Source organism: Leptonychotes weddellii, chromosome 11 (assembly GCF_054177405.1).
Source record: "Leptonychotes weddellii isolate Sample4059 chromosome 11, ASM5417740v2, whole genome shotgun sequence".
NCBI lineage: Eukaryota > Metazoa > Chordata > Mammalia > Carnivora > Phocidae > Leptonychotes > Leptonychotes weddellii.
The window spans coordinates 20,524,891-20,536,447 of NC_138379.1; the positions used below are offsets into that span (position 1 = coordinate 20,524,891).

The 11,557-nt window shown below is 42.5% G+C and overlaps 1 protein-coding gene across 1 annotated transcript in view; it reads right to left on the reverse strand.

Moving 5' to 3' along the window:
* Positions 1-4,692: 4,692 nt before the first annotated feature.
* Positions 4,693-11,557, reverse strand: part of IFTAP (intraflagellar transport associated protein) — a 66,060-nt gene continuing 59,195 nt past the window's right edge. The window contains exon 7 of the mRNA XM_081798300.1: positions 4,693-6,965. Coding sequence (XP_081654426.1) covers positions 6,801-6,965 — 165 coding nt within the window. The 3' untranslated portion in view covers positions 4,693-6,800. The remainder of the gene's footprint in view (positions 6,966-11,557) is intronic.

Genomic DNA, 11,557 nt, shown 5'->3' on the forward strand with positions numbered 1-11,557 from the left:
GTGAGGAGAACAATGATGTTCAAGAGACAGTGCTTCCTAAAGATGCAAGAATGATGAGATTTGGTGCTTGCCCTCAGGAATGAGAGGGAAACGTACACACGACCAATACAAGGTGGAAAGTGACAGATGATATCAGGGTTCTGGGGAAGATGGAATTATACCTGGGTAGGAGAATGAAGTCTTCATGAAGGAGGTGAACTCTGGGGTACATCTTCAAGACCGAGCAGAAATTCAGTGCGCAGAAATGAAGGGTGACCATCCAGAAAGAAAGAACAGTAGGAAGGGAAGCGTGAAGGTGGAAGGAAACACTTGGCGGCCACGTGTGGTCTGTTTCGTCTGCTTCCTGGGGGTACAGAGGCGCACGGCTTGAATACTAATGTGAGGAGTTTTTAGCAAGTAGACAGTGAGCAGCTAGAGGTAGTTTTGAAACAGGATAAGTGCCACGAAGATGGATATGAAAGCAATGTGTAAAACAAGCCAGAATGGAGAGAACAGAGGCAATTCGGGTCTAACCGGGAAGGAAGAAGGCTCCCAGGAGAAGACAAGTACAAAACGCAGGCCTGAATAACGGCAAGTGGGATACAGGAGAGGGAATGGAACCAAAAGGCAGCCAGAGGCAAAAACTCTGGCAACCGGTGTGGTGCCAGAAACAGGAACAGGAGCATCAGAAAGGGGAAAAGGAGCCACGTTAGAGGATGACGTGCCTAACACACGAATGCCTTGTACACACTGAAGGCCAGCAGCCAGAGATCCACCACCCTGAGGCATCTCTCCCCTCCCTCAGCGTCAAGGATCCTAGAACAGGAATCCTAGCCACCGCGTGTCCACACCTGAGGCTTGCTACACAAGACAGGAATGTCCAAGACCCTCTTGACATCTCACGCCATTTCCTACTGCTCGGTCATTCAACATAGTGAGTTCAAGTGGTCCCCATCAAGAAGCACTCTTCTCGACATGATCGAGGGTAAGACACGCCACCTTCACCTTCCAGGTTCTGATGGTCTCACCCCGATGCAACTCTTGGCAGAGCACGGTGTGTTTTCTTGGTGTTTGTCTTTCCTTTTGTTGTTCATGGAAATGGTTTGACTGTTTTATGGATTTAAAAATAGTATAAAATTCAAAAAAGAAAATGATACACCCAACTGTGATAAAAGATGTGGATGATAAAGCTGAAAAGAATCTCAGAAAAGAGAGCAAAAAGAGGAAAACAGGAGAGACGGGAGTACAAAATAGGAGAGGAGGGAGTGCATTCGAGGAGCAATCTAAGGAGTTCAACAACTGAAATGTGGACATTCTAGGAAGAGAAAAGAGGAAGAGAATGGAAGGAAGAGAATAATCAAAAAATTATTCAAGACAATTTCTCAGAACTATGGACATAGTTTTCTAAACTAAAAGGCTACTGGAGTGCCCAGGATCAAAGGATGAAAATAGATCTATGTCAATAAACATCATCCTACATTTTCAGAAAAATGGGGGTAACAAGGTTGCATACACTTCCAGAGAGAAAACCATGAAGAGGCCCTTCAGAGCCCGGCCCTGCATCCCCCCTCCCTCCAGGGCCACCCCTCCCCAGGACAATACAGCCCAGCCCCCTTTCCACCCAACTCCCCTCAAACCTAAGGCAGACCATGTCCTTCCTCTGTTTAAACGCTTCTGTGGATTGCACTGCTCTCAGAATAAATGAAAATATAAAGAAAACAGGGGAATTGGACTTTAAGACACCTCTCAAGTTTGATGACTCTCAGGAGTATCAACATTTTTGAATGAGCGGATAAAAGATTCTGCTTTACAGATAGATACAAAAATGGAACTTTCCCTCTTCCTACCTCTCTCTTCCAGCCTTGTTTTCTGTTCCCTTCCCAGTTTGGCTTTAGTCATCAGTCCCCACTTCTTAACGCAGACCGTTGGCAATTATCAGTATCACATGAATTGCTCCTGAATGGGATTTTTCACGGAAGGGATCGTAACAAAATTTCCAAAGAGCAGTTGAGAAGTAGGTGAAGCTCCCATGTGAACCAGGATTCTCTCAACTCTCCACGGGGTTATGGTGAGGAAAAAAGAAGGGACGTGGAACATGGAACATATCTCTTCAGTCAAGCTGGGCATCCCAAATTTGCATTGGCCATCAGATTACCATGAGTCTAGGAAGTAAGAACTTGTATATTCCCATATATAAGTTGATAAGGTATATATAAAAATTGCTCAACATATGTCTAACCAAACTGATTTGATGAAATGGACCTCCAGGTTATTCAAACTAATAAGCTTATCCTTTCAGGCTTGATTCACTCAATAAATGCTTATTGAACACCTACTTTACTCCAGGCCCTTTTCATCAATAAAAAGAGTAAGTCCATACCCTCTTACAGCTTATGTCCTCCTGGGAGCATCTGATAATAAACAAGGCAAGGTGAGGGGACGCACAGTGACAGGGTGACGGTTGTGAGACAGAAATTACTTTAGACTGGGGTGGTCAGAGAGAGACTGGGGAGATACATTTCACCTGAGACTTGAATAATGAGAGGATCCAGCCACACAAAGGCCAGAGGAGACCAGGCAGAAAGAAGAACAAGAGTAAAAGGCCTGGAGGTGGAAACAAGGTGGTGAGTTTGAAAAAGAAAAAAAAATAGCAACTGGTCATAACATAACAAAAAATGAGGAAGATAGTTCAAGATGGGGTTGGAGAGGTAAGCAGGGGCCATATTATGTAAGGGCTGGGCAGGCCTTGGTCAGGAGTATGGATTTCCCTTCACCTATGGAGAAATATTTTTCTAGAAAATTCTTTTTTTTTTTTTTTTAAAGATTTTATTTATTTATTTGAGAGAGAGAGACACAGCGAGAGAGGGAACACAAGCAGGGGGAGTGGGAGAGGGAGAAGCAGGCTTCCCGCCGAGCAGGGAGCCCGAGGCGGGGCTCGATCCCAGGACCCTGGGATCATGACCTGAGCCGAAGGCAGACGCTTAATGACTGAGCCACCCAGGCACCCCTAGAAAATTCTTAATAAGACTTAATAATAAGACTTAATAAAATGCTACTATATTCACTCACCATCAACTGCCAAGAAACAAACAAAAGAAATGAAATTTTTTTCAACTATCTTTTTTCCGTGTTAATTCAGCCTTACAGTCACTGAACACATACGGAAAATTTCTTTTTCTTTTTTTTTTTTTTTAATTTTTTTTTTAGATTTCATTTATTTTTTTGACAGAGAGAGATATAGCGAGAGCACGAACACAAGCAGGGGGAGCGGGACAGGGAGAAGCAGGCTTCCCGCAGAGCAGGGAGCCCGATGTGGGACTCGATCCCAGGACCCTGGGATCATGACCTGAGCCGAAGGCAGACGCTTAACGACTGAGCCACCCAGGCGCCCGAAAATTTCTTTTTCTAAATGAGGATACATTCTATCACGTTTGTGGCAAAAGAAAAGAGAATTCTTGATGAAGGAATCAGGGAAATTCAAGATCAGATCTGACTATTTTTTTCTCCTTGTGCCACTCCACATCAGACGGATCCTGAAAGAGTAAGACTGCTCAGCCTGCCACCACACTGAAGAGCCCGGACTGGTGCTGCAGGCGTGAGGGGACACTTTTAAAATGTTCACCTTCTCCCCTCCCATTCTGGCAGGTGCTTCTCCTTCTCCTTTGCTCTTATTAGTCTTACCTCTGATGCGACTACCTAATCCAGGTAAGCATTCTCCATCAATGTAAGTGCAGGCTTCCTCTAAAGGCTCTTGGTTAGGGTTTGCCAGCCAATGTAAGACAAACCATTGACATCGATTCAAGGGACCCACGGAGCTGAAAGTCATGGAGGAGTATTTGCTAGTTAGGGGAAGACTAACGGTACAACTAAGACACAACTAGTTCACCCAAAGGCTTTAAGGAGCCCATTTTCCAGTGTCACTTTTGCTGTAATGTACAATTGCCCCAAATAATGCAGGAATCAAAATGCCAAAAGGAATAAAGCCAGAATCTAGTGCAGAAGCTAAACAGACAGAATGCTCTGCAGTAACGTCCTCCGCCGGCCATTTAGCCTGGCTGGTTCATAAAACACTCCACTAAAATGTAATTCTTTTTAAACACTTAGATAGTTGTGTGTTTTTTTCTATTATAAAATTATTTAAGTCCATAAAATTGAGATGTCTTAAAAAGGGCGAAGTCTTTTCTTTATTCGCAATACCAAAATGTTGCATATATGCTGAGAGAAGAGAGTCCCTGGTCTTGTGAACAATTAGAACACAATGTGTTGTCCTCAAGGCAGTGTGTACATAGATCCTGTGCTAAAATCTTGTCTTAACCTCACAGACGCTCTCTCATTCCCACATCGTATCAATCAATAATCCTTGCTTGTTCTACTTCCAAATCTCTAATCAGATCCATGCCCTCCCCCTCCACCTCCGCTGCTTTAATTTGAGCTCTTATCATCTCCCACACAAACTATTCCAACAGCGTCCAACCAAAAACTCCTACTGATTGCTCCCGAGCCAGCTCAAATATCACCCCCTTGATGAAGATTTCCCAGCTCTCCATTCGTGATTAAATAACTCCACTCACTTTGCCCCAGTAGCTTTTGGTGCACACCACTCTTCCAACACAGGCTGCCCCCTACGGCGGGGCTGGCAAATACAAATATGCATGATATGTGTGGAATTTTCAATGTTCTAAGAACCTCACTAAAAAGGCAAAGAGAAATCAGTGAATGTTCATAATACATTTTATTTAACCAGATATATCCATAATCATTGATTCATATCATTTCAACATGTCATCCACACAAGAAATATAATAAGATAGTCTACGATTTTTCATATTAATTCTTAAAAATCCAAAGTGTATTTCACATTTATAGCATACTTTAAATTAGGTACTAAAGTTGTCATCAAAAATAACTGATCTGTATTTACCTGTCATAAAATTTATAGATGAAAAAAATAGATTCCCAGACCCACATTGTTTCAAATGTATACTTGAAAGTTTTATAATAACCGTATCAAATATCAACTTTCTAAAAAGGACTTGGGCCCTTTCTTTCTTTGTCATTGGCAAACGGTGTATTAGTTTCAGGTGTATGAAATAGGGATTTGACATTCCTACACACTGCAGAATGGCTACCACAATAAGTCTAATCACCTACCACTTGTCACCTTACAAAGGTAATAGTATGTTTTTGACTACATGTCCCATGCTGTACATTACATTACCTTTTTATTTCACATCAAAGTAACATTTAAAAATCAGTCCCTCAGTCATTCTACCTACATGTCAAGTGCTCAACAGCCACACACAGCTAGTGGCTGTTACATTGGACAGCGTGGCCCTGCTGAAATTAGTGTATGTATCTGTCTTCCGAACTAAACCAGACCATGTCTAATTTACTACCTCCTCCCCATTGCCTAGTTTAAGGCCTGGCACGAAAACAGTGTTTTATGAAAGTTTGTTGACTAGATGCAGAAAAAGAGATGTGGAAGTCACTTGACTCTGTGACATTAAATCAAGAATGTCCTTTGTTAGGAATGTAAGTGGCATACAGAAGCACAGGCCTGCATGAAGACTCATTAAGCCTATGCACATTTGACTTGTTACTGATTGCTTTAATAATGAAAATCACTTCATACCTACTATTCCCCCTTTATCAGTGCCTGCACTGTTCTTTTCTCCTTCTGTTAACACATTCATGGGTATTCTTCACAATGAGCACTTTATAATATGCTTCCACATCCTCCAGTTACCTTCTCTACCTGCCTTGCCTTCTTAAATTATATTTTAAGCTGCTGGAGACAGACACCATTCCTTGTACTTTGTAACTATCATGGCTTAATGGCAATACACAAAGTACAAGAATTTAATATATGACATATAATCAATTCTCAGATGCATTCTTTTTCAGCGGAGCCTCTCCCCAATCAATTCTAGAAGCCCAGCCTCTCAGCACGCACATTCACACCCCAGTCTCTGGATAGCTGGGACCAGTGACGGCCCCACGCCATCAGTTCGTCTCTGCGTGCTGCAGTGTTTTACCCCCTAGGAGGGAGGATGATGTTTCCAGTCTTTGTTGCAATACCCCACATTACCTAATTGCTGTGCTGTCACCAAAATGGACCCTTCTGTTCTGTGCCCCGTGGGCACCCTGGTAGGACGGCTGAAGCTGAAACGGGCACAAGCCAGGGTGTGCCAGGGCACTCTGTGCAGGGGGTGCCCTGGCAGGCGGGCCGGAGCTGAGGCAGCATGCGGGCTGGGAGGTGCCTGAGCTCTCCGAGCAGAGGGGGCCCTGGCGGGATAGCTGAAACTAAAGTGGGGTGCCGGAGGGAAGGGCGCTGAGGGGACGGGCAAAATAGGTGACGGAGAGTGGGAGATAACAAGCTTCCAGTCAGGGGAATAAAGGCACCGCCTAGGGAATATAGATGGCAGCTACACTTGTGGTGAGCGTAGCATAAGGTATAAACTTGTCAAATCACTATGTTGTACACCTGAAACTAATGTAACATTTTGTGTCAACTATACTCAGATTTAAAAAAAAAATTTTTTTTTTAAATGGACCTTCTGTAGCTGTTGCTTCCTATCCCCATTTGCCACCTCCATCTCCCCTCGCCTGCCATGGGATTCCGCAACATATGACAGCAGAGAATCCTATAAGTGTACAGATCTCTTTGGTCTTGTTACTTACATCTCCCTCTTGACAAATAACTCTGATCAATTAATGCACAAGTAAATTTCGACAAAGGGAATTATAGTAGGTTTACCTTTTATTCTAATGTTGCTTGCATAACAACAAAATAAACATTAACACCAAGATGTCTCGGTGAATCAACTGTGGGGTTCCTCTAAGTCTGTGTTGGTGATCTCTCTCTTTTGCTTGGATAGTTCTGTGATCGCATCTATCTCTGCAGGAGTGAACTTGGGAGTTAGCGTCACAGCGTCATAATCAAATTCTTCATCAAGTGAGAAGGGCTGAACTTCATCTCCGAGTGTCTGTAAAAGGTAGAAGGAAAAAAATCCTATGATCATTGTAAATGAAGAAAAAGTTGAAAACATAAACTCCCTATTAATATTTAATTCAACTTTTTTTAGATTTCAGCACTCTCCGCTGATTAAGCTGTTTTTAAGTAAAGGAATAAATTCAATTATTCAATCTGACCTAATTTAAGTCTCTTAATATGCCCCATTTGTACCATCCTGCATCTGAATGAATATCATTAACTAATTCTGCCCACAGCAGGAATCAGAGAGTTTCTCTTGTACACATTCATTACATTTTTACCACGTGTAGTGTTAGGGCTCGAGGCATATGGAAAAACTGAGTTACATTAAAATGTGAGAAAATACACCTTGATATTTGATCAACCTTCAATACACCTTCACCATTTACTAAAAAAGTGACTTGTATCACTATAACAATTTTCAAAGATAAAAATACTCTACACTTAATGCACTTACTTCTTCAGATAATACCTATAGCTCCCCAGCCAGGAACAGTGGGAATTAAAACACACAGCATCACCTCAAAAAGTCCAGGATCTCTTTTTCCTCCCAAGAATTTAAAAAATATTACAGAATTTATCTACAAGTCAGAGTAGCTGCAAAGCGACGCAATAATTCTGTACCTATTTATTCATAATCTGTGAGTTTTAAAGACTTCCTAAAGGAAGGTAGATATTTTCCAATAAACAAAAAGAGAATATCTTAAATCACATTGTATTCACCCCTGAAAGAGCCTCTCTGAAAGCAAATGGTGTGTGATACAATGAAATTATCCGGCATCTCTATGTAGCTATATGATATGTGTGGTGATGCTAAAATAATTGAAAACTATGGTTTATGGAAGAATGAAAAAAAAAAATGCCCTGAAGCTATGATCAGCTTTAAACATTCTTGCATTCAAGATTATCTCATTGAGTGGATTTTGCAAAGTTCTTAAAAATAGACCATGTAGGGGCGCCTGGGTGGCTCAAATGGTTAAGCGTCTGCCTTCGGCTCAGGTCATGGTCCCAGGGTCCTGGGATCGAGCCCTGCATTGGGCTCTCTGCTCTGCGGGAAGCCTGCTTCTCCCTCTCCCTGCTTGTGTTCCCTCTCTTGCTGTGTCTCTCTCTGTCAAATAAATAAAATCTTTAAAAAAATTAAAAAAAAAAATAGACCATGTAGCTGAGAAACTATGTGCTGTTATTAAGGGGGGGGGGCATGAAAAGTAGGTATCTCCTGTCTGTTTGGCAAGTTGCATCTTGCAGTTAGGTGTGCAGTGCTAATAGCAAACATGCAGCCATCTGCCATCCTTTCTAAGTAAAACCAGCAGGAGAACAGACGTCAGAGACTAGTTTATTTCCTCTTTATTTGAAACTGTCTTCGTGCTTTCCTGACAAAGGCAATGCGGGGAGCTGCCACTGAGTGAGCTCCCACCTCGTGTCGGCCCCAGGACAAGGAACGGTGTGGGCATCAGCGGTCATCTTCAAACAACCCCTCTTCTGGAGCTCTGAAAGGTTAAGTAACTGGCCTGAGGCTGTACAATGAGTAAGGGAGATAAGCAAGATTGGAATCCAGGGCAATCAGCTTCAGATAAAGCTTTACCTTCTCAACAAAAACACCAGCAAAAATCAACCTTGAGCTTTTCACTAAGCCAAGTCATAGATAGCTCTTGGGGAGAAAAGACCTTTTCTAAATAAGCTAAGTAATTCCCATAGCTTATCACAAAAAAACATATCCAAGGCTCCACGTAACACCATGACTGTCTTTAAAAGAGCAGCTGTACTCAGGAAGCCAATGTGCAGAGTAACCGATCTGTCCATTTTGGTCACTTTCTAAGATTAAATTTATTACCACAGTGAAAGTGACAGAGTGGTAAAATTGTCAAGAACAGCTCAGATGAGGACACATAAACAATAACACAATATGTTCGTTTCCTGAACATAAGCATCCTTGCCATCTCCATCTCTACTCAGTAGGAAGCACTGTGGCTGGCAGGCCTGGCCACACCCCATCTTGAGCTGATTCCAACAGATCCTGGGAGAGGACCAGAAGGAGTCCCCTCTCTACCAGTGCATCCGGTCTGACGGGATTCTTACTGCCCTTTTATGCCTGGTTCAAGGCCTGGCATCCACTTGTCGGCCAAGTTTCAGGCTGCAAGTACCCACGTGGGCCCACCGCACTAGGAATTTGACCCCCCACCCCCATCCGAAGGCCTCTCAAACCTTACCTACACCTTACCAGCCACTCACTAGATGCAGTCCCTTTGCTTTCACCCACCTCCTTTTGAGGCTGAGACAAATCTCTTTGCTGTGCTAAAATCCCAGTGATACCAGACCATCATCCTCACATTCCCTCTACACAACACAAACAACCCTCACATTCCCACCTCCTTCCCCTTTACTTGTTCACTCCATAAACATGTACTGAGTGTTTAACATGTATTAGATATGGGGAACACAAGGACGAAAATAGCAAAATCTGTGTCCACCAGGTTTCCTCACTTCAGGGAGAAGACAGAGTAAATGAACAGTTTCCACATCATGTGCCATGCTCTCCAATAGAGAAATGCAAAAAGGGATTGCAAAAGCACAGCAGGGATGTGCCGAAGCTTACTTTACCCTCAGCTAAGCATTGCCACTCTCCAGAAAATCCTACTTGCCTCCCCACTCAACACCCACTCATGACCCACCTTGTATTAGCAACCCAGACAAGAGTACAGCTTGTGTGTTGGACTTCCAGACTCTCTGATAAGGGCTCACTCCCATGGCCAACTTAGCTCTACATATGGCCCAACCCATCATGTCCTCATTCCTCTCCCTTGTCTGAGGTCCCAACATACCTTGCAGCCGTAATATCCAAATTATGGTACTAAAGTTGTAGAAGTTTATCCTTAAGTGGAAAAATCTTATTTTCCTTTAAGTTCTTTTTTTAATACACTTAAACTTTTCTCGGTTATGGAGTATGATTCCCTTCATCGGTCATTTGGTGTTAACCAAAACAATAGCAAGGAATAAAGTTTTTAGCTGGTCAATAAATTTTTTTTTAAAGATTTTATTTATTTATTTGACAGAGAGAGACACAGCGAGAGAGGGAACATAGCAGGGGGAGTGAGAGAGGGAGAAGCAGGCTTCCCGCTGAGCAGGGAGCCCGATGCGGGGCTCGATCCCAGGACCCTGGGACCATGACCTGAGCCGAAGGCAGACGCTTAATGACTGAGCCACCCAGGCGCCCCTAGCTGGTCAATAAATTTGATGCCAACACAAGAGTTACTCATTTATAATACACTCAGAGTTATAAAAAATATACCTAAAAATATAAATTTCTTCACTTGGAAACGGAATTATTAATGGCAGCTATTGTTAGATTAACTCCCTAGGCAACCAGTTCAATGCTGAACTATAAAAGCAAGAAACCAAGAATAGCAGTAATTTCATATTTGCAATGCCAAAATGTGATGATACTCAAGACATTTTAAACCATGTGGGGGTATCCCTGTAATGTGGCCAGTACATCCCTGATTCCAAATGTCAGAGGGGCAGCCTCCTGCAGTCATTCAGTTACTTTTCATTCTTTCCACAAACACTGTGTTCCTATGAAATTCTAGGCATTGTGCTAGGTGCTGAGGAGACAAAGATCAAGATTTGTCTGACATCATAGAGAAAGGAGATAGACATATAAACAAGTTAGTATAGTAAAATAGAGTAAGTACAAACAGTATAGTTAGGGGGTGATGGGAACAGAGAAGAGACACCTAACCCCACTCAGACTGTAAAGTACTGGAAAGGAATCAGAGAGGGCTTCCTGGGATAGGTGGTATCTAAGCAGAATCTTAAAGGATATTAGTTAACAAAGTTGAGGGAAGAAGAACTTTGCAGATAAGAGGAGTTCTAGTGAGCAGGCCAAGGAAATAAAATGCAAAGTTTCACGTGTGAGGATCTGCAAGTAGTTAAGTGTTAAGGTAGAGAGAAGCAAGAGAGAAAGATGGTGCCAGATCATGACGGTCTTATATGCTGTTTATCCTCGAGATGATGAGGTCACTGAAGGATTTTTTGAAAGGAAGGTAGATACTTGGTCATCTATGCATTTCAGGTAAATTCCTTCATTCATTCAAATTTTAACTGAGCACCTACAATGAGGCAGGCCCTGGACAGGTAGCTTTGTACAAAACAGAAAGATGCCCTACCTCTTGGAGATTACATCTACATCAGTTACTTGAAGAGTAAAAAGAGTAGATTTGGAGTCAGGGAGACTAGTTAGGAGCCTGCTGGAGCAGTCCAGGCAAGAGATAATGAGAACAGGGAGCTGAAAGCAGAGATGTGAAAATATCATAAAGTAAAATTGGCAGCACTTGATGACTGATTTGGATATGGAAAGGCAAGAATGTGTGAAGGGAAGCAGGTAAAGAAAGACAAGCTCAGTTTTGAACATGTTGATTTGAAGGTACCCAAAGGAATCCAGATATAGATAACAACAGGCAATTGAAAACAGGAACCTGAAGCTCTGAAAAAGATCTGAAGCTAGAGATATGGATTTGAACACAAGCAGAAAAGGTAGTAAGCTAGAGATGAAAGTGGATCCAATAAAGAAGATGTGGTATATATATA